Raw genomic sequence first — 23,137 nt, forward strand, 5'->3', positions numbered from 1 at the left:
AGTGTTAGTAAACAGATTTACCAATATCACAATTCTGGTAAAAATCTGACAGATTATTATTGAGTATTTAATTTAATACATGTTATCTTCAGTGATGTTTGACTGTCAGAGAGGAAGTAAAGAATACATAGAAAAACTGGATCTAAACATGGTCCCGTCCGAGCATGGAGGTCGGACAGGAGGGAAGACGAACATTTGATTGGTCAGAAGGTGGTGAGCTCATACCTCAAACCCAGGCTTAACACTGATGTTAACCTGAAGAAGTGGCTTACATGCTTTCTACTTCCTAACTGACAAAGTTGAAGAGACTCGACCGAGTGACCAAGTGTTCCCTTCATTTTTAGGAGCAATGTATTAACAAGATGATGATTTTCACCTTAATTAGACTGTTTTCTCTCTTCTATGCGGGAGGCGGCGGTAATGCAACTCGAAGCTGTTACACAGCCGCAAAAAACAGAAGAAAGAAACAGCAGCAGAGGAAGCGACGCCATCACATCCGGTGACGCAGAAATTTCAGTCGCCAGGCGCGAAGGAACGCGTACTTCGGTTTAGACACAAACAGTAAAACAGAACAAGGTAAGAAAACTATGGTTTACGGTACCGACGCGGTCATTTATGTGGTTTACGTTACACGTTCGCCTGCAGCTAATAAAGCGCGAGGTCGACTTTTTTTTCTACGCGTTTCTAAAGTTGTAAAAATAAATAACTGTCCTCTTAAAAGTAAGAAAACCGTACTGTCCCTTTGTTAGGCCTGGCTGGAACAGTTCATGCTGCAGAATAACACAGTGTTGTTGAGAAAGTATGACCTCTAAAGTTTAGAAATTCACAACAAAGCACACAGCTGAGCCTGTGGGCTAGCAGCCTTGGTGCATGACTGCAGGGTTAAGTCTACATTCATGCACGCATTTCATACTGCAGGTCTGCATCTGTGAACTAACTGATGGTTGGTTTTCCTTTTTCTGTTTCTTTCTTCTTCTTTTTTTAACCAGGCATTTCTGATGTGCACGCCAGCAGACAGTGGAGATATAATCATCCTGAGTAGTGATGATGACGATGATCATAAGGATGACAGAGACATGTCCTGCCTCATCGTGGAGGTGGTGGATGTGAAGGAAAAAGGTGACAGCGGTTTTATTTTGTTTGCTCCATGTGTTTGTGGATGATCTTATGACTAATCACTAACAGCCTCTGTGTTCCAGACTGCGTGTCCTCTCCCAGCACTCTGGAGGAAGACCTGGTCGTGACCTTCTCCCGCCACGCTGATGTGCTACCTCATGCTCGCTACGACTGTCCCATACACCCTTTTACGTGAGATACACTTTGAAATGACCATCAGTGCTCTTTACCCCCGTCTTACTGTGTCAGGTGCTCACACTGCTTTTCTTTGGCACGCTCAGGCCTACAGAGTTGGAGACTAACATGCCAGTAGACAGTAACCAGCTCATTTGTGATCAGTGCTTCTGCTACATCTGCGATAAGCTGGCATCATTGGTAGGTGTTAATGTTAACAGGACAAAATGTTTCTGACCAGCAGTTTGGAGGGTTCACTAAACTGTATTCATCTGTTTTTTTTGCTTGTTTTTGCTCTTGCCTACTCAAAAATTAAATAAATGCATACTTTGTTTTTTGTTTTGTTTTTTAATAACACTGTATCAAGAAACAGTATGGGGGGAAATAAAGAATTAAAGATTTTTTTGTAGTGTTATCAGCTCATTTTAAGCTAATTTTGAATACAGGTCCTCTTCCACTTCTCTTACTTGTGGTGTGCCATAAGGTTCTGTACTGGGCTCTTATTGTTTCCGTTGTATCTGCTCCCTCTTCAGCACATTTTGGGGACCTTTAACAACATGACTGTCATCGCTGCTATCTGCTATGCTGATGACCTTCAGTTATACATCTCTCTTTTTAAGCTACAGATCCTGAATAGGTCTATGAAGAGTTGGATGGCAAACAGCTTTCTCCAATTTAATGAGGAAGTCCTTGTTTATGCCCCTGACTTATTTTTGCCTAAGGAAATAGAAGCTCTTGGTCGCCTTGCCTTGTTTGCTAAATTTCTATCAGGATTTGACATGAACATCACTTTGAGTGTTCATGTCTGATCTGTGGTTCACACTTGTTTTTATCACTAAAGACATATTGTCAAGTCCCATTGTGTCACACTCTGACCTGGAGATTGTTATTTATGCATTTATTTCTTTACCCCTGGATTGCTGTAATTCATTGTTGTCTAAGTAAACACAACTTCCTGGAATGTCTGAAGGTTGGTCAGAGTGCTAAGTCTTCCAAGAGCTCTCATGGCACGCTGTTGCTGACCCAGCTGCACTGACTCCAGATTAAATTCAGAGTCGATTAAAAAAATTCAGGTTTTGATTTTTAGAGCTCTTCATGAACAAGCACCAGCTTATGTCAGTGAAGTTTTACATCCCTATGTCCCCAGCAGGTCCTTGAAGTCATGGGGAGGTCTCTTACAAAATAGTGATTGATGTGCTTTTCTCGCTGGTTTTTCAGTGTGAAATGTGGTGCGTGAGCGGCATTTGTCACTGCAACAGCCACAAGAGGAGCGCCTTCTGGAGCAACCTCAGAAACCATAAGCTGCTGGGAGGACTGACTGCTTTCAACCTCACCCTGTCAGAAATGGACTCGCACCTCCGACAAGCAGGTGCAAACAACAAATTCATGCGAGGAGACACCCGAGATGAACCTCTTGTACTTAAATATATCTTACTAATGTATTTATTTATTTTCACTTCATGTCCAGCGACGTTGCTGCAGCAGTTCAGACAAGAGCTCTCTGCGCTCTACTCGTCCTACATGAAAGGCGAGGCACTAAAGGACTATGGTCTGAGCCAAGAGACCCAACAAGGCTTCATCTACAAGTATGTTTCATAACACTCAGATTTTGATTTCTATATTGCAATGATTAGGAGCCACATCTGGACCAATTATAAATCCATAGCTGTAAGAGATTCCCAATATGTCTATAAATATGTGGAGCATTTACATTGATTATTCAGGTCAGTGTTTTTACACTGTCTACGGGATGGGCACGGTCATAGCTGTCCGCTGTCTCCACCCTCTGCCTTTGCTGCACTGCCGCCACCACCTTCAACATGGAACTTCATCACTTTCCCCAAGTCAGACTTTTTAAGGCTTTTTAAGCTTCTTGAGCTTGCAGGTATACATCAAGCAGCTGGCTCGTAAATCACTTAATGCTCTGCTTTGATGTACAGTCCAGTTCACAATAACTTTGTATAATTATTTAGACATTTGACAGAAGGCCAACATTGAAGTGTGAACCACTGTCGTGGATCACCTTGTTCAGCACTTCCTTCTGGTCATTGGTCAGAGCATCACATGTCATGAGCTCCATCAGGTGTAGGAGGTCTTTCTAATCTGGTTGGTACAGTTTTTTGTGAAACCCACACAAAAAAGAAGAAGAAAGTAGCCATCAGTGGTCTTTATATTCACTTGGGCTTGAATTGTGGTCAATTCAATAAACTTTAGTTATATAGTGTGAAATTACATCAACAAGTGCCTCACAGTGATTTGGATTGTAAGGTGAAGATCCTACAGTTAGCCGACCCCTCTCGAGCCAAGTACTTGGTGACAGTGTGAAGGGAAAAACTCACACTGCAGGAGAAACCTGCAGCAAAACAGAGCTCAGGAAGGGGGCAAGTCTGGGGGGGGCAAGTCTGCCATATCTTGTTACGGATCAGGTCCATGGAAGTTGCTGTGACAATTTTTGTCTTGAACATTCCCAGTAATGAGCTTAAACCTGTGGAAAGACCAGCTATTCATCCTACAGATCACCAAGGCTCACCTCAAAAACATGTCCCTTTAGACCATCTGAGGTCATTTTGGTTCCCTGAGTCCTGGTGACCAATATTGTTTAACACAGCTGATGCCTTAACATCAGCCATTCTTGGAGAAAGGGTGCACACTTTTCTTTGCTTTTAGTGACGTATTTGGAGATAGTGTTATAAAAGCTTCAGTTTTTTTTCATAGGACTGCCTGGTTGTAAATCTGCGATTTTATATTTTTGATTTAATTATTTGTTTTAAAAGTATTTCTTTATTTATTGCTTGTTCTGTTGATGCATTACTGACTTCTCCTTTAAACCAGCGGTCCCCAACCTTTTTTCCGCCACGGACCGGTTCATGCCCAACAATATTTTCACGGACCGGCCTTTAAGGTGTCGCGGATAAATGCAACAAAATAAAACTAGTACCGGTACTGTAAAAAAGAAGATTTATTCATAACACACGTGAAAAGACCCAGGAAAACCGAGTTGAAAAAGTCTGACGTAACGTTTCAGTGAGGTCAGCTGTTAATTTTAGGAGTGCAGTGCTGGAACGAGTCCACACACTTGTATATTAAGACGTCTCTTTAACTTTCCTTTGTTTTTTGTTGTGTTTATTCCAGTTACTCACCGGTGTTTGAGTTTGTGTCCTCGTTCCTGAACCAGGCAGATCAACAGGACAGCAGAGCGGCAGTCATCATGAGTCTGGGGGCTGCTGAGGACTTTATTAGACATTTCCATTTCTCAGGGTACTCACTGCAGCATTTCCGCTTCTACACACATTCCTTTTTTTCTTAATTTTCAAATGTTTTTCAATATTTTTTTATTCCATTTACAGGGGTTTCATCTTTGCTTCTCCAATGGCTAATGTTGATACAGCTAAAACGATGTTACTGCAGAGGTAAATGCATGCACGTTGACTTCTTGTGTTATACCTGTAGCTCATTCACCTGGATATTCATCTTCTACTTGTGTTTGTGTGTGCTTACCAGGGTAATAGCATTGGTACAGAGACAGATGGTGATGGCTAATTTTACTCCAGACTTCATTAACAAACTACAGGAGTTTTGCAAGAAACTGCATTTCCCAGCTGAGCTGAGGAACATGAGAAACAGGTATGCTCGCCCTTTAACCTCCAGGGTTACCTGTTACATGTATATGTTGTTGCTATAACTTGATGTTTGTGTGCTCCAGCCTGTGTGTTCGCCCCTGGAACGACGTCCTGCTCGTGTCTGTGATGAAGGGACAGAACGTGTCAGGCGTGCGTAAGGACAAAGGCAAGAAAGACGTCCTGGCTGAACAGATTTCTGTGATTCTGCTGAGGACGGAGCTACTGCAGCATCAGCGCAGGTTTGTATACGTGAACTTATCCACTTTGCTGTGTGTAGACAGCTGTCTAACTGTGTTGTTTCTGTCTGCAGGTACAGAGAGCTGTGTCGATATCTACGAGTCGTCCAGACAGACAACACTGCACAGTGAGTACATGCACAGGTTCCTCTGTTTTTCTTTCCAGCAAAGTGCATTTTGTGTTATTGTCATGTCAGTACATGATTTAAAAACATAACCAGCACTGAGTGGTGTTTTGGGGGTGAGGTGAGGACCAGGCTTGACTATTTGTCGGCACTTTGTAAGAAAATCCTTGATCCAGGTGCAGGCGAGAGTGAGACAGTTTCCTGGATCAGGATATCAGTGTCGTAGGTGTAACGTGTTTTGTTCTACATTTACAAAGTAAAAACTATAAGCCGATCACCCCCACGCCACGGCCATTAGGAAGAGGGGAGGTTTGAGGCGCTTCTGCACTTGCTTCACATTTTCAATCTTCTTCTTCCAGTCTAGGATGGATAATACATTTTTAATTGAAAAAGGGGAAAACTGTAGCTCTTCCATATTTCATAGTTTAAAACCCCATCTGGAGTTCATTAATTCGTTAAATATAGGTTCAGAAATGACTGTCAATCTGCAGTTACCATCTATAGAGAAACTAAAATCTCAAATCAAACGTTTAAATATTTAGACACCAGCAGTGACATGTTGCTGACTTGCTGCATTGGATTTGTTTCTCTGTCAGGTTTCAGCAGATACAAGACCTCATCCCCTACTTCATGTGCATGGCTGGAGACTTTTCATCAGCTCTCACAAGTTTGTTCCCCTCGGTGAATGCTCCCGCTTCCCACTTTACTCCGGACCTCTTCCTCTTTTATCTCAAAGTCTTTGAAACAGCGACTGCACCAAAGCTGACACCAGTCAGTAAACCGGGAGAGCTCTGCTGTGCTGGTGCAGCGTGGGAGTCTATTGAAGGTCCAGCAGAGATGTTTTGTTTTGTTTTTTTGGGGGGGGGGTTTGTACCAAGTTCAGAAGTGACCCAAGTCAGTTTGTGCTTGTGTCTGATTTTTCTTAGTGTTACTGTAATTATCACGAAATTTTCAGTTGAAAGTGCATTACTGAAGCCATTCATGTCATCACTCCACCACATTCCCGCTTCAACTGTGCATCCACATACACCTCAATAGAGGTGTCACATGCACAATAATGTCATGTGATTGCAGCTACAGCCCTTTAAAGTTATACTAACTGTGACCTCTGTGCTTGCTTCTGTATGACCGCCTCCTGTGTGAGAAGTCTTTGTTGCTGTAAGAACAGTAACAAGAGCATATGAATCAGGTCACATGGGAATCTGATTTTGGCCACACAATTGCATCATTAATATGAACAGTTCAACAAAAAAAATCAACGCAAAATATCCAAATGAAGCAATGAGGTTTGCAGTGTAAACGTAGCTTCAGGATAAGATTTAGTATAAAACAAGGATTGATAATAAATCTGATTCCTCTGTGTGTAGATGCTGTGCCGCTGAAACGTCATGAGCTGGTGAGGTTTGCTCTCAGGGCTCAGGGATGCTGCAGTGCTGTATATGCTGATGTAAGTTAAAAGCTCCTCATTCAAGTCTGAAAAATGTTTTTGTCTCTAGATATCTGCCATCTTTATTTCTTGGTTTAGGTACATTTTATACTTGTTAAAACCTTGACTAGTATGTCCCATGTCTGACTGCATGTCTAATACTCCTCTGATCCAGTCTCGGTGTTGGACCAGTTTGCTCTCGATTGTCAACAAGCCTTGCGGTTCACTCACTGCTTTACCCATGCCCAGTATGCAGTTTCTGCAGGTGTGTACTTCTTGATTGTTAGAGTTAGACTTGCAGCTTTCTCCATGTTTCTCTGCTTTGTTTCATTCTGTATTTTGTCTCCTCGATGTCTGAATGATGAAGGAAGCGCGGGATGTTGTGAAAGGGATATTGCTTGATCAGAAGGGCTCCAATATGCAGATCCCACGATCCTTGCATGAGGTCAGTGCATTAACACTTACACTTCAGTGTTTAGAATTTGCGAGAACTAAACAGTCCAATGTGTTCGCAGGTGTATCCAGATCAGGCCTTGCTCCTGTTGGTGACGGAAGCTTTGAGCCAAAGAATCCTCGATTCCGTTTTGTATCCGATCCTACCTGTGCTCAACACCTTTCAGGTAGCCAACTCTTGCTTTCCTTCCATAGACGCCACGCCACTGTTTGTGCTTTCACATACTTAAGCTATATCATGTAAAGGGCTCTATTGGCACACGCAACAATAACGGTGCTATAATTTTGTGTAACTATGACAGTTTGAGTGTCTCTTGCATCTTTGTCTCGCTAAAGAAATAATTAAAGGTACTTTTCGCGGCTCCCTTATTTCCCAAGGCGTCGCCACAGCGGATGGATCTGCATCTTTTCATTTGGCACTGGATGGCCTTCCTTTTTTTCCTTCCCCCCTCCCTCAAATTACAAAACAACAGACGTGCATAACAAATAAGACAAGTACAGTATAAAGAAACATGGAAAAGCTTGTTTTAGAGAATCACTCTCAGCCTCACTCTTCTCAAATTGATTACAGGTCATTTTTTATTTATATAGCACCAAATCACAGGAATAGTCACCTCCTGCTATGATTTATTGGAAGGTAATACAGATGACCCAACCAACTGGTAACAGTGGGGAGGAAAACCTACCTTTTAAGACTTGGGGGGGGGGGGGGGGGAACAAAACAAAAGACACACTGTGGAAGAGTCATAAAATCCACGTCTTCGGCTATTGGAACCACACACTGTTTTCCCTCAGTTAATTCTGTCTCCCGAATCCAAACTGGAAGCTGGTTCCACAGAAGAGGGGCCTGAAAACTGAAGGCTCTCCCTCCCATTCTACTTTTAAATACTCTAGGAACAACAAGTAGGCCTGCAGAGCGAGAGTGAAGTGCTCTAATAGGGTGATATGGTACTGCAAGGTCATTAAGTTAAGATGGGGCCTGATTATTTAAGACCTTGTATGTGAGGAGCAGGATTTTGAATTCAATTCTGGATTTAACAGGAAGCCAATGAAGGGAAGCCAAAACAGGAGAAATATGCTCTCTCTTTCTAGTCCCTGTCAGTACTCTTACTTTGATCTACAATTTTGTAGCTGCTCTCTAAAGAAATGTTTAAGATCCAGCTCTTCACTCAAGTCTCATCTGTGATGGAAACCACCTGTGACAGGTCAGATTAACACACCAGTAATGGATAAATAACTCTCCAAATTAATAAAAGCAGCTGGAGTTTAGTGTGTAGTTTCCAGCTGTTCACAGAAGTCTTTCTTCTGACATTTTCACACTTAGGATGCAGGATGCTTTCTCTTAGGTGAGAGTGTTACTCGCAGTTAAACATATGACACCACAACTTTAAAATTGTATGCTTTGTCTGTTTGTTTGGGGTCACTATTGACTGAAAAGATTCTATAATTTCACACTTTGAATTCTCGGGGGTTGTGCTGTTGTTTGTTGTTTAATCAGCTTTCTTGTGTTGCAGGAGAATTCATGGGCCTTTAGGTGGCTTTGTGAAAGTTTTTCCTCCAGTGAAGAACATCTGAAAAGATTCTTTCAGGCGATTGCACAGGAGAGGGAAAACAGCAGGTATGTGAACAAGTCTTGAGATAAACCACTACAAATCTCAGCATCCTTTAGCTAATCAAATTAACTTCCAGAAACAGAAAAGCTTTGATTTAATACAATCCCAGTTCCCCAAAAAAGTTTGTGTGCGTTAAATGTAAATATAAAAATGGAGTGTGATGTCAAGTGGCTTTATTGTCATTCCAACCATGTGCAGTACTCAATGAGACGAGACAACGTTCCTCCAAGACCGTGGTGCTACATATGACATAGAACAGATAATCAACACAGGACTACATAAAGTGCAGTGTGCAAAAACAAAGACAGTGCAACAAGAGACAGCACGATACAGACACAACAGTGCAATAGAAATGTGCAAAAAGTAACTTGGTGTATGAATGTGTGTGATTCTGCAGATAAGTGCTTGGTATTGACGTGTATGAAGGTATGCATGTGTGTCAGTCCAGTTACTGAGTGTTCAGGAGTCTAACAGCTTGGGAAGAAACTGTCTCACAGTCTGGCAGTGAGGGCCTGAATACTCCAGTACCTCTTGCCAGAAGGCAGCAGGGTGAAGAGTGTGTGTGCGGTTCCTCCACAATGCAAGTTGCTTTGTGGATGCAGCAGGTGCGTTAAGTGTCTGCGACGGAGGGAAGAGAGGCTCTAAAAGCGTTAGAGCTACATATTTATGCCGACTCATACATTACCTCAGCACAAGTGGGACAAGCAAGGACTTTTTAACTATGAAATATTGTCTGATAAAGGATTTTTTTTTTTTTTTTTTTTTTAAATTCTAACAGCCATGTGATAATTTCAGCACTGCACGTGTGTCTGACTGAATCTCATTGTCATTACTTTTCTTCTTGTTCCAGTGCATCCTGATTGCACATACTTACCCCCTGCAGAGCTACAGAAGTCTTAAACACTGTTTACAGCACTGTTGCCTTCCACAAAGGTTTAAATACTGCGGAGAGTCGCCAGCGTCTTACAGATGCCCGACTGTACCTGCGTCCTCACACCAGCTCATGTTGGTACAATGCACATACTTCTGTTATTCACCATCTGATGACAAGAGACTTGATATTGATTCACCTTTTTAATGTTCATAAATGTTAATGTTACAGTTATAAATAAAAAGACAGTTTTATGCATTAGATTGCTGAATCGCTGCTTGAATACAAAATGATTTTATTGTCTCCACAGCAAGATAAACAACAGTACAAGTGTCAGAGAGAAGGATGTTGTTGCTCTGTCATTTTATAACGGCACTTTGTTTCAAATCGTGTGCTGTATACAAAAAAAAAAACTGTTGGATTAACGGGCTTTTATGGAGTTCTAGTTACCACAGTAACTGATGGTGTAATGTGTACTTTTATAGACAAAAGTAAGGATTTTTTTTACAAAAACGTTATAATTTTTTAATTCTAAGGAAATCCGTGGTTCCTGGTGCAGCTGCGCCCACACTGGCACTACTACTCTCACCATCTGATGACAAGAGACTTGATATTGATTCACCTTTTTAATGTTCGTAAATGTTAATGTTACAGTTATAAATAAAAAGACAGTTTTATGCATTAGATTGCTGAATCGCTGCTTGAATACAAAATGATTTTATTGTCTCCACAGCAAGATAAACAACAGTTGTTGCTCTGTCATTTTATAAAGGCACTTTATTGTTTCAAATCGTGTGCTGTATACAAAAAAAAAAAAAAAAAAAAAATCCCGGTTGGATTAACGGGCTTTTATGGAGTTCTAGTTACCACAGTAACTGATGATGTAATGTGTACTTTTATAGACAAAAGTAAGGATTTTTTTACAAAAACGTTATAATTTTTTAATTCTAAGGAAATCCGTGGTTCCTGGTGCAGAATTGAATCTGCGCCCACAGTGGAAAAGAGGTACCTGAACCATATCAATTTAAAAAAAACAAACAAAAAAACCAAAACAAATTTGTAAGTGCTATGGACTGTTTCTGCTTAATTTGAAAAAGGAAAAAAAAAATCCTACAAATTCATAATCGAGGGATAAAAACAGGTAATTATCTGGTGTTCATGCAAGCTAACCATTTTGGCATAATAATGCCAACACTATAAATCCATTATCAATTCAGCCAAGAAACATTAGTGATCAGTTCACTCCCTGGCTTCTCCAGCCTGCACATCAAATATCCTTGGGCAAGATACTAAACATTTGCCCCTGCTGCATCCCTCAGTGTTTGTGCAATTGTGTGACAAGGCTCCAGTATAGAAAAATGCGCTTGTTTGAATGAGGCTTGCAGTAAAAAGCACCCGAGTACTCAGTTGTAAAGTGCTTTAAAAGTACACATACCTTTACACCACACACAGCTTTTACAAAACAGTGCACACTTCTCCACCAATGCTTCACTTGAGATTTTGGTGATGGGTGATTCAATGTAATGCACTACCTGTCTGTTCAAACAAAATGGTACTGATCTTTCTGTTTAACCTTTAGCAAGAACCCATTGACATCCAACAGACCTGCAGGTTTACTGCATGGGCCGCATTGTCATTAATAGTCGTAGAATAATTATAGGCTGCCAGTTATTTGTGACTATCAGACATGCTAAAGGCAGGGTGACAGGTTTTTACAAAGTAATGATGTAATGGACCTACATGTCATGTGGATGTCGTGCTGTACTCTATAGTAAACAGTACTCTATAGAGGTTACAGGCTTGCTTACATTGCACAGTGTTCAGATAAGGCTCAGTTTTCTTAAATTACAAGTTCATGTGTCATTAAGTGATAAGGCTGCCAGCATGTGGAAGGGTTTTGGTGCCAAGTGAGGCACTAGTGCAACGATGTGACCTAAATCTATATTTAACACTGCACATAAAAACATTTTTTTTGTACCGAAATGTTCACAGCAGCAGTTGATCAAACCTAAAAATTAGAGAAACATCTAAACATTCAGGGTTTCTTTTTCTCCGTCTGGATGCCTATGATGTCATTGTGTTTCTGTGCATTTGCACTGAGCTGTAAGCAAATCTTAACACTGGAGGTCCACGTCCCGCATACCGCTGTTTAATGAGATGAGACAGATAGCTCATCACTCTCAAATCACATTCGCTCACACCTCGTTCACACCAGGAATCCTCTTCTGTGTTACCCTTCTCTTTAGCAACGCATAGATTTTTAAAAAGAGGTATAAAAGTGTGCACCAGTACGTGATTGACCAGCGCAGCAAGGCAGCTCTCCAGATGCTGCAGGTAGGTGATGCCCCGGGTGATACCAGTGTGAGGATTGGCCAGTCTGCTGAGAAGAGAACCAGAGTAAGACGGGCACCGCAGCGTCCTCTGGTCGAGGTCCAGCAGAGCCACATAACGACTGTAGCGACTCAGAGAAGGAAGGATGGTGGAAAAAGAAGCTGAGGATGATCTGGTGCAAGAAACCATGACATGGATGTGACATTAATAAATTTCATTTATGACCTGAAGCTGAAGAAAAAAAGAAAAAGAAATAAGCTGTAGCCTTCTACACATGTCAGTTTACTGTCATTTCGGATCAACTTGAAGCTACCTAGACCCATAAACTTAGCAAGTAAACAATGAAAAGCATAAACCTCAGCTGCTCAGTTTGTAAAGGTGGTGACAGAACTTAATGTTTCCAGGTCTGACCAATAACTGCAGTCATTCGCCTTAAATGGCCACCTGATTAAAAGCGTTTATATACAGTTAAAGCACCCAACTTGACAGCAGACAAACATGTTTACAGTCTGGGACAAAAACTTTTTGGCTAATGTCCCCTCCTCGCTCATTACAACTGTAGGGAGGGTCATACTTTTTAAATTTCTCTATAAGATCTCCAGTTAAACTGTATTTGGTTTAAAGTCATGCATTATTAATGGTTTGGCCAATTTGAGGGCTAGTGGATATAAGCCATAGCTGCCTGCTAGCTCTAACCTTAGCTCAATGAACTGGACATCTCATCGGTATGAGGTTGCTGACTTTTAATTACCTTAATGAAGTTACGAAACAAAAAAAGCAGGACTTGTAATGTATTTTAACAAGTCTGTACTCTGGTTTTGGCGAGTGAAATATTATTTTATTTATACGTTAGCAGGTATCTGGTTAGTGCTGACCAGTAACCTAGCATTAGCCACTAGCCACCCTGTTACCGAAATATTTACTGCCAACTCAAAAATAAATGCATAAAAATAAACAAACAAAACAGCAGGATGGCAGATAGCCCTCACCTGTACACTCCCATCAGTCTCCAGGTGAGCAGGTCAGTCAGCTGAAGGGGCGTGGTCAAACACATCTTCACAGCACTTCTATGAGGACCCGGAGCAGGCAGGAAGAGGGTCAGAGCATCCACCGTCTTCCTGACTAGGTTCTCATCTCCTCCGATGACAACCAGTGGCCGGCCACTCAGGAGACAGAACACTGCATGCTGGGAGAACGAGTTGTGCTTGATAAACCTGAGGGCTCTGAGTCCAGCCTTTCTCCTCCTCCTCTTATCCCAGCAGATGTTGCTGTGGATATTTTGAATGGGGGATGGGGGCTCTGAAGATTCAGTGAAACTGATGCTGCTGAGTGTTGACTCCTCATCAACACTCAGCAGCCTCAGGGGAGGGCGGGGGGAAGACCAACGATCCACCTCGGCCATGTAGGAACCAGGTGCAAAGTTCGCATTGTCCTGGGGCATCAGCCGCACCTTCTGGTGAACCTCAGGTGAGGGCTTCATCGCTTCGTCAGCTGTGGAGTAATAACAATATTTTATATGTTTTAAAAAAACTACAGTAATCAGCTACTTTCCCTAGCAGTTAAGCGCTTTATTAAATGATCAGCTGTTATAATTTTAAATTATGTCAGAAGAAAAAAAAAAACCCAACTAAATTTGCACTAAGCCACGATTACAAATGCATATTTTCCACATTTTTAAAATAGCTTCTCATTAATTTCTGTGTTGCTGCAGATTTTATTTAAAACGGATAAAAACCATACCGACAAAGTGAATATATGTTTTTCATAGTTTTATAGCATGGATGTAATAACGAGAGCTTGAGAAATGAATAGTTGCACAACGTGTTACCTTGCAGTAGTTTGGAGGTCTTCTCTTCACTGTTGTCTTTGCGAAACTGATTCATCTTTATGGCGCCTGGCTGCTCTTTGATCATGATGTCATCAGTAACCATTGTTTGCTCCAAAGGCTCTTCACTTTCAACGCAACACTGATCTTCCTCATCAGGCCCATCATTTTCATCCTCGCCTACTGCAGCAGGTGCATTCAGTGTCTCTTCCTCTTGGAGGACTTTGTAAGACTTATCCACCATCTGTAGTTCTTCTTCATTCTCAAAGCCGTTGCTAAGAGGCTGCAGCTCTGCTTCCTCCTCTGTGATGGCGGTGAGGTCTTCGGTAAGGATGGATTCTGTGGTGCTGAGCACTTCAATGCTGTCCTCGCTGTTGGCACGCTTTGCATAAGCTCGCGGGTGTCTGATGCCAGTGTCTACTGCTGCACGCCTGCTGCAACTCTCTGTCATTCCGACTGGTGTGTCTGTGGAAGAGAAAGGTTTTTGTTTCATTTTTTTATTTTAAAATAAGCATTTAATCTCACTAGATATGTAATGAAAAGCCGAAAGACTTTTTTTCATTGATATTTCTTTAAACCATCATTTGTTGCTTAAATCCCAGACATCCACACAGGAGCAGAGGATCAAATGTTCAAACTGAGTCCCTGTGGTATTTAATTAATATAAGACAAAATCAAACATGTCAGAGTTTATTGAAAGCCACCCAGTGGACCCGATTAGACCTTTGGGTGGGCCGGTTCTGATATATTTGGCACTCTTGATCAACAACCAGACACTATTTGTTATTTTTGTTCTTATATGAATTGACTAACAAAAATACCCAATCCGCCAAACATTTATTTGAGAAATGTTTCCGCACTGCCGTACCTCTGCTGTCGGCGACATGCTGCGTCATGTACGACTTCTCAGTTCCGAGCACTTCGATGCTGTCACTGCTGCTTACACTCCCCGTCATCTCTGTGCCAGGACCAGGACCAGGGGTCAGTGTATGTGCTTCTGCTGCCTCCAGTTTGATTGGGATCTCCTCCACACAGGAGAAGAACGACTCCATGCTTGGTGGTTCTGGCTGAAACGCCCCGCCAGTCCTCTTACTCCCCATGTCCTTCGGCAGCTCCACCTCAGTGCCCTCTTCATCAGCATCGTCCGGGCTCCATAGCTCAAACAGGAAGTTGGTGAGTGTTAGTCTCCTGGACAATGATTGTGTGGCATAAGTAGTTCGCAGGACACTTCTGTCACCACGGAGACGTCGCTCTGTGTCTTTGAGCCGGTCCTTCGTAAGAGACAGGTAGTATTCGTTGCAAAGCTCCTCCAGTGGCTTCAGGTGGTGCTCTGACTTGCAGGAGGGGGTGGAGAACGAGAAGCATGGCTCAAAAGGTGGCAACAGCAATGGATCCGTGAGAGAGGTGGCTGGGTCATAGGGCAAGAAGTCAGGCTGTTTGAGCTTCCTGTTTGGGTAAGATGCGACCTGACGAAGGAGCTCTCTGTGATTTAAGACTGAACGCTCCACAGCTTCGAGCTCTTCACTTTCTCCTTCAGATTCTGTCAACACATTTACCGTTGTCTGACGTTCTGCGTCCTTACGAAGGGTCAGCCGTCTGTACCTGAAACACAGGCAGTAACATGTGGTGAGCAGCCCTTAATTAACTAACAGTGGTGTCACAGTTTCAAGGCTGCCATGAACTACAAACTTCTGGGAAAAGCTAAATTTCTTGAGAAGACGAGCCACAATCTTAGCCAAAATAATCTTCTGTTTCAAGCACCCCACTGGCTTTCAAGTGGGGTGCTTGAATCTGTTTGTATCAGAGATTATCAAAAGTCCAAAATAAATTCAAGTTTGCGCAGCTGAATTTTGTTTTTTAAAGTCATTAGATATTTTTGCTGTACAATCGTCCACCCTGAAAAAAAGAACAGTTCAAAGAAACCATTAAAAGTTCAAAATTACCATGACAACCATGCCCAAGATACTTCTGAGTCTACATTTCTGAATACACACTTATGTGGGTTTATACATGTTTTTTAAAACATAAAAGCATCCCTGAGATTTGATGACTGAAGAGCTGTGTTATAAGCAAGTGAGTGGATTTGTGTAAAAGTAAAAGATCCTACATTAAAAATCCATTTGATTTTTAGCTGGGGCATGCAGTTCTTTTAACAAAAAGAAGGTTAAAGTTAGCAAAAGGTTATCAAGGAAGGCGGGGCCTAATGTTAGACCTGCTAACCAACCCTGCACATTACAAGTCATTACTAGTGGAAGGTGGTATCCAGCTCCTTCCTCTTTCAGGTTAGGCTTAGGCTTGAGGCTAGAAATTCAAAGTTACAGTGAAATTATCACTAAATGCAGCTGTGCCAAATAAACAAGAGGCCACACAGGAGGATCTGAAAAATAAGAAGCATCCTTTTTGATAAATGAAGTGATGCTTGAGCTTGTGACTGCTTCCTCTTTAACAGCTTCCCCTTTTCACCACTGAGATAGAAATTGAAGCATTTTCACTCTCTTCAGGCCGTCTTCATTATTCCTTCCAATTTACGCTCTTAATCTGCTCAAATTAAAGATATTTAGAAGTAAGTGGCTTGGATATTTTAGTACAAACAGTTTTGCACAGAACCGTCCAATTTAATCAAAGTAAAAAGTGCTGCTCTTACTCGAGCTCCTGTAGTTTTCTCTGCAGCTCAATAGAAAATGCTTGTCTGTTTCCCGTCTTGAGGCTTTCAGCTGCCTCAGCGAAGCGTGTCGATAGCTCAGAAAAGTTGTCCATCAGCTTCACCTGGTCCGAGCACACGTAGGCCATGCAGAAAGGGCGCACCATCCCCCGAGCCTCCAAGTCGTACAGCGTCAGGTGATGAACATATGCAAACGCATTCTCTGCTGAATCTCCCAGGATTACTTTGGAGTCCTCGCTGAAGTTGAGTCGGGGGCCGGGAGAGGATGGAGGGGTGTGGCCGGGGCCAGACGCTTGGTAATCCACAGACATGATGCGAACAGAGAAGTGGTTGAGGTCAAATGACCCGAGGACTCTGGAGTCCTCCGGTATTGTCAGCACAGGAGATGGACCCACCTGGAGACACAGAGCAGGGGGTTTGTAGAGATGTAATCAAATCAGTCACTAATCATCTGGCTTTAATTTTAGATTTGTGGATTTATTTAGGTAGTCCAAAAATCACAAACTTGATTCAGGGGCTTTTTACCACATATGGAGCATACCACACCCTCTGTTCTTAGAGCCTTAAATAAGATGAAGAAAATGTCTACAGAAAAGCCATTCACAGTCATGAGAAAAACTCAACACACCCCATGACTTAATAGCTTGTAGAACCGTCTTTAGCAGCAATAACATGAAGTAATTATTTCCTCTATGACTTTATCAGTCCCTCACACCATTATGCAGGAATTTTGTTCCACTCTTAGCAGCATTACTTCAGTTCATTGAGAATTTCAGGCATTTGTTTCTGCATAGCTATGGTAAGGTCCCATCACAGATTTCGATTGATGTGCACACTTTGACTGAGCCATTGAAACAGCTTGATTTTTTTCTGTTTTTTATTCGTTCTGTTGTAGATTTGCAGCTGTGCTTGGGATTATCGGCCTGTTGCACGATCCAGTTTGCACAAAGCTTTAGCTTTTAGACACACAGCCTCACATTTGACTCTAGAATTCCTTGATATACAGAAGAGTTCATGGGCATCTCAATGACTGTAAGGAGTCCAGGTCCTGTGGCTGTGAAACAAACCTAAATCACCACCCCTCTACCACCGTGCTTAACAGTTAGTATGAGGTGCCCTGTGTTTGGTTTTCTCCAAAGATGGCGCTGTGCATTATGGTCAAACATCACCATCCTGATCTCATCTGTTCAAATGTCCCAGAAGTCTTGCGTTTTGTTCAGATTAACGCTAACAAACTTAACAAGCTCTGCTGCCATGTTCTCTTTAGAGAGAATAGCCTTTCTCCTGGCAAAGCTTCCAAACAAGCAATACTTGTTGAGTCTTTTTCTAATTTTACTGTCGTGAACTTTTAACATGCCTGAGGTGCAAACTGCCGAACGTGTATCTGTATGATACCGCTGGGAGCAGACATCCTAAAATGTACTTGTTTACAAGGGGCGTCCTTATAAACAGAAGAAAGCTGTTTTCAGATGATTTTTATGCTTTTTCAGAAATAAAGAATGATGACAAAATTAAGACTAATATTACCATAAATGCTTAAACCTGGTTTCTCATTTGTTGTTTTTGTTTTAATATTATGTCTTTACTTGCCTTTGTGTATTCATGTCATGCCATGTGTTTTATTCATCCTTCATCACTGAACCCCAGCAATAATAATGGATTGGATTTATATAGTGCTTTTCAAGGCACCCAAAGCGCTTTACAATGCCACTATTCATCCATTCGTGCATTCACACACTGGTGGAGGTAAGCTATGGTTGTAGCCACAGCTGCCCTGGGGCAGACTGACAGAACCTCTGGCCAACACCAGTAGGCGGTAGGGTAAAGTGTCTTGCCCAAGGACACAACGACCAGGACAGAGAGCCCGGGGATCGAACCAGCGACCTTCCGGTTACAGATACGTAACAATGTGGGAAGTTGCACTTGCTGATTTATTATTTGTAACTTTTTGATTCGGCGTCCCTCTATGTGAGAGGTGGCTCGTTTGTGTGATTGACTTGGAGAGTATTTCCTGTTAATCATTCAGTAGTTCTGTCTTGACAAAAAGATCTTAATCTTAAAGAGACTTCCTGAATGAATAAACGTCAACTCACTATCTGCTGCAACACAGTGATGCATAAGTATCTAGAAAACAGCAGGAAATATATTGTTTGTATTGGATTAAACATGGTTGCACTGTAGAGAATGCAGCCTGATTATATGTGTGTAACAAGTGATGCCGTGCTATTATAATACCTATGCACCTTAATGCAGATAAAGCAGGGTTATAAACCTAGGCCTGGATTGTCTTTAGCTTTCTTCTGGGAATTTATAAATGTAGGGGAGACCGGGGATAGTTGTAACGTGGGTCAGTTGTAACTAGAGATGGCACGATACCACTTTTTTATGTCCGATACCGATACCGATATCATAAATTTGGATATCTGCCGATACCGATATGAATCCGATATAGTGTTTTTTAATCAACAAAACTGTTTTTTAAAATATCTTGCTGCATTTTGCAAGTCTGCAAGTTCATACTCAAGTTTAAAACAACAACTACACTAAAGCTATTCTGTTATACCTGTATACAAAAAAAATATTTCATATTTCAGCAATACTGATCAATCTAATAAACTTAGACCTACACCATCCTCCCTATTCTGGTATTTTAAAGAGTACTTAGCGTAAATATTAAGCAACCTAACTAATACGGTTCCAACTCCCAGCAACAACAAAAATAAATAAATAAAAAATAAGGAACCACCCCTCACGCGCCACCTCATGATGCTTAATCGACGTAATCAACCTTAATTTGATGCAGTGTGAAAAAAAATGCACAGAAATCAATTATTTTTCAAGAAATATTAAATAGATTCAACATCTTTCTTCAACAAAATTGCAGACTGCACAGATGGTACCTTCCCAAAGTAAAAAGTACTATAGCTTACTAGGGTATATAGTAGACTTAATAGTCACTATATACAGTAATTGACTTCTATTCATTTTACATCAAATTAAAACTTTGGGTGTCAGATAATTATTTATTAAAAGCTCGACATTTTAAATGAGAATAAGAAAGAAAAGTATGTCTTTGTGCCCCCTTTTCCCTGTTCATGCCCTATCGACCCCCCTGGCTAAACTTTGCTAGATCCGCCCCTGCACAGTTACCAGCCGTCAGCTACGTAGAAAAAGATCCTGGTGTAGAAAGTAATAATAAATAAATTCTAACAACAGCTGATCAAGCTTAAACGTGCTGCTGTTGTTCAGCCGCTGGTTTCCTCTTTCTGGTGCAAAGTGGGCCAAAAACAAACAAGAGACACGGACTCGCGACAGAAAAGCAGATCAGCTGATCATTTAAGCAGTTTCACGATTGAAGTAGCAGCCGGAGAGCGAGAGGCAGTCGCTTGTTAAGCTTAACGTGGGAATGCTTTACAAACATTCAGAGATGGACTTACACACTTGCTTTACTTCTCTCGGGGATAACTTTGTCGGAGATGAAATGCCAGGTTGCTAGTGAAGCTCCAAATGCTATCCAGACCACCGACAGGTCCGGCATGCCACAGCTGCTCTATCACGTGATGCATACTGCTCCGACTGCTAACGTTCTGAGGTGAGTTACGGCGTGTTGCAAGTTTTGCGAGGTGCTTTCGTGATATTTAATGGATCGGATTACATTTTTTATTTTTCTCCGATATCCGATCCAGTAATTTAGGTCAGTATCGGACCGATACCGATACGTAATATCGGATCGGTCCATCTCTAGTTGTAACACTTCCAATTTCTCCAATCAGGGCTAAGTTTCAAATGATGTGACTCATCCTGTGCATGCCCAATTCAGTTCTGCTATCACACGTGAAAAATCAGCACATTTTGTCAAACACAGACAATTTAACATGAAAAAAAGTAATTTGTCAAAAAGTAAGTTTTTCTACTTTTTCAATTTGTGATAGCATTATCTGCTTTGCAGTTAAACTCATCAAACTTAAATTATGTTATTTGTATGTCTATGGGGATATATTCTGTGTAAGTCTTTAGTGCTAATGTTTTAGCCGTTGGCTGTAATGTTAGCTAGTTCATGGCTATAGGAGTCTGGGTCAGTTGTAACAGCAACAGTCTGGGTTAGTTGTAACAATAATGCAGATGTTACAACTTACCACACTATTACTTTAACTTATATTAAACAAGTTGGGGCAACGACATCAGCAGAGAGAGGTTCACTGGTTGCATTTGTATATGCGGTTAATGCCATTGACAACACAATTCCTCCACTGTTTGTGTTCCCACACATACATTATGCAGGCCACTGTGTCAGAGATGGGCCAGTAGGAAGTATTGGTTGTGGAAATAAATCAGGATGGGTGCACGAAACAGATTTCCTCATCTTTCTGAAGCACTTTGCAAACCACACCAAGGTAAGCCATGATAAAAGTAATGGAATTGCGATGCTGGTGAACAACTACATTTTTTCAGCTTCATTGTTATGTTCAAAATTGGTGCAAGAGTTGTAGGTTACAATGCCCACTGAGCCAATGAGGCCAAACTCAAGGAAGACCAACCAAAATTAATGAAATATTCAGTTGCAGAAAATTCCATATTATGTCTTTTTTGGGGGGTTGGAATATGTTCAAAAGCTAGATTTCTGCATTCTGTCACACACACACATAACTACATAAATGGATGTAAGTGCATTCATGTGTTGAATAAACAAAGATTACATGTTAATGTTTTGTTAGTACCCTTATTTCATTGTGTTACATTTTACCCCAGGATGTGTTACAACTAACCCAGACTATGGGGTTAATTGTAACATTTCACTCTTTGTGTTTGAGACCATACCATGCAATGGGTAATTGTGCTGCAGAGAAAATAGCTGCACTATTTAATAGCAGAGACATGTAAATACTTTGCATTACATTTTGAATCCACTACCTTAGAAGAGCTTCAATTTACAGACAGAAATGTCAAAAATGTTACAACTATCCCCGGTCTCCCCTACTTAAACTTTTTTTTTTTTTTTTACAAAATAATCTTTAGCAGATGGGTTTGCAATACTTCAACACCTATTGTTTCTGAAGGAGAATCAGTAAATATGGGGGTCCAACTTTGGCGTATCCCATTTGACACTTTACAAGCTCCATATTTGTATTATTTAACTGTAAAATAGCTTCACATAACAGTTCAAAATAATCTTTCATTATCCTACACTTGATGTAGTCCCTCAGCTCATACCATGATTGACTGATTGTGCATAAGATGACCATATTAAAGCTACCCCTTCTCCAATGCCTCATACACCTTTATATCAAGCACACGGGGATTACCTGCAGGTGTACTGACCCCATTATTCGAAGCTTTTTTTGTGTTTATGAGAATCCACCCTGTTAAAACTATATAGACAGAAAATAACCCCCCAAAAACATGGGATCCCGTTTAAAACAAGTGCGATCACAGTAAGAAACCAGCAGTTTTTGTTTGAATGAAGCAAACACACCTGCTCTGAGAACTCAGCCACCAATATGAAGTCTCTGTGAAACTGTGCTGCTGTGCTCCAGGGATGAGAAGAGGGGAAGCGAGGGACAGAGAGCTCTTCAGGTAGACCCTGAGCCTCCTGCTCGTCTTCCTCTCCCCCAAAGCCTTCCGTGCTGGTGAAGGCCAGCAGGTCCGGTGACCCGATCATCTTGACTCGGTGAAGGGTCAGCCCCCAGGAGGGTATCAGCGAGTACCTTTGATCTACTCCGCAGGGGAGGAAGAGTAGGCTACGGGCTCAAACACCGCCATGTCGCGGTGCCGCCCAGCCTACAGTCCGTGAGTCAGCTGTTCACACGGGACCCAACAACAACAACCGCTACCAAGGAGGCAAAAAATGAATAAAAACAGTTGCGCAATTTTTTGTTGCAACAAAACTATAATGTTATTGAAAGTTAACCAGATTGAAACTTCAATGTGGGTCCTCCTAACCACTGCGTTTCAGCGCAAACAAGCGGCGTTTCCACAAACACGCAGCACAGAAAAGTCGACGGAGAAGCGAAAGTTCCCTGCGGGCTCAAGTCACACGGTTTGCTGACCTTCTCCCGGGATACGTGTTCCTCTTTTTCTCGCAATTAGCAAGCTAACTTTGAGTCTAAAACATGTGCCTCGCTGTCACATATCTGACCTGTGCCTCTTTGCAAATATTTAACCTTGTGACGGGCAGCCGCAGGGAGAGACGCCGAGACGCTCCCGTTCCTTGAGACGTCAAAGTGGGTGCTTTTAATGTGAAGCCCCGCGGGAGGTCCGCACTGCAGCAAGACTCGATAATGAACACTTCCGGTCACTGGTTTCAACTCAAGAGGGCACTTACAGACAAATACAAGCTGCAAAATAAACTCACGTGTTCATGAAGCTTGTCATTATCGGTGTGTGGTACAGTGTTGATTTAACGCTCTGATTGTTTTAAAGCCTGAATTATATTATACTAACCAGTCATTTTATTTATCTGTTGAGTTTATTTTAATGGAAGCACACTTTTTTTACTTAACATGTCTACACAATAATGCAGTGTCTTTTGTTGTACTGTCTACTGCGTTTTTTGTGTGTCTTTGATATTTGGCTGGTTTTAGCCAAATTTTGTTTTCTAATTTTGTGTATTTGTCAAAGGACTTAAAGGTCTTACATAAATAATGTTTATCACTATTATTACTCTAGTTAATTGCATCACACTACA

At 41.6% G+C, this 23,137-nt stretch overlaps 2 protein-coding genes and 1 pseudogene across 4 annotated transcripts; 1 reads left to right on the forward strand and 2 right to left on the reverse strand.

Moving 5' to 3' along the window:
- Positions 1-368: 368 nt before the first annotated feature.
- LOC147327498 (uncharacterized) lies at positions 369-10,294 on the forward strand. Of its 3 annotated transcripts, none has more exons than XM_086295161.1 (18): positions 369-576; positions 990-1,119; positions 1,200-1,308; positions 1,398-1,491; positions 2,509-2,659; positions 2,759-2,876; positions 4,423-4,548; positions 4,638-4,700; positions 4,792-4,914; positions 4,994-5,149; positions 5,221-5,274; positions 5,868-6,097; positions 6,639-6,718; positions 6,873-6,962; positions 7,065-7,142; positions 7,213-7,317; positions 8,282-8,355; positions 8,665-8,725. In XM_086295161.1, the coding sequence occupies exons 2-18, from the start codon at positions 999-1,001 to the stop codon at positions 8,723-8,725; spliced, it is 1,833 nt and encodes a 610-aa protein (XP_086151287.1). In that variant the 5' UTR covers positions 369-576; positions 990-998. The 3 variants fall into 3 exon arrangements, with proteins under 3 accessions (XP_086151287.1, XP_086151285.1, XP_086151286.1); XM_086295160.1 differs by lacking the exon at positions 8,282-8,355 and adding an exon at positions 9,614-10,294 and having other exon boundaries at positions 372-576; positions 8,665-8,768; XM_086295159.1 differs by lacking the exon at positions 8,282-8,355 and having other exon boundaries at positions 370-576; positions 8,665-9,594.
- LOC147327499 (small ribosomal subunit protein eS1 pseudogene) lies at positions 3,051-3,883 on the reverse strand (annotated as a pseudogene).
- On the reverse strand, positions 9,384-22,672 carry smcr8b (Smith-Magenis syndrome chromosome region, candidate 8b). Its single transcript, XM_086295158.1, has 6 exons — positions 21,926-22,672; positions 16,435-16,847; positions 14,659-15,392; positions 13,794-14,255; positions 12,955-13,456; positions 9,384-12,137 (listed from the first exon to the last, which is right to left on the reverse strand). Exons 1-6 carry the CDS (start codon positions 22,109-22,111, stop codon positions 11,699-11,701), a joined length of 2,736 nt encoding a protein of 911 aa, XP_086151284.1. The 5' UTR covers positions 22,112-22,672; the 3' UTR covers positions 9,384-11,698.
- Positions 22,673-23,137: the final 465 nt, after the last annotated feature.

Source organism: Aulonocara sp. 'chitande type north' Nkhata Bay, linkage group LG6 (assembly GCF_057382095.1).
Source record: "Aulonocara sp. 'chitande type north' Nkhata Bay isolate Kocher_YH1m ecotype deep benthic linkage group LG6, A_spYH_male_GT1.1, whole genome shotgun sequence".
In the NCBI taxonomy this organism is placed as follows: Eukaryota; Metazoa; Chordata; class Actinopteri; order Cichliformes; family Cichlidae; genus Aulonocara; species Aulonocara sp. 'chitande type north' Nkhata Bay.

Coding starts and splice junctions, on each gene's coding strand:
- LOC147327498 (XM_086295161.1), top strand. CDS start 999: ATGTGCACGCCAGCAGACAGTGGAGATATAATCATCCTGAGTAGTGAT. Junction 4,549..4,637: donor AGACATTTCCATTTCTCAGG/GTACTCACTGCA, acceptor TTCCATTTACAG/GGGTTTCATCTTTGCTTCTC. Junction 7,143..7,212: donor TCCCACGATCCTTGCATGAG/GTCAGTGCATTA, acceptor ATGTGTTCGCAG/GTGTATCCAGATCAGGCCTT.
- smcr8b (XM_086295158.1), bottom strand. CDS start 22,111: ATGATCGGGTCACCGGACCTGCTGGCCTTCACCAGCACGGAAGGCTTT. Junction 14,256..14,658: donor GCATGTCGCCGACAGCAGAG/GTACGGCAGTGC, acceptor TCTCTTCCACAG/ACACACCAGTCGGAATGACA. Junction 13,457..13,793: donor GACCTCCAAACTACTGCAAG/GTAACACGTTGT, acceptor ATTACTCCACAG/CTGACGAAGCGATGAAGCCC.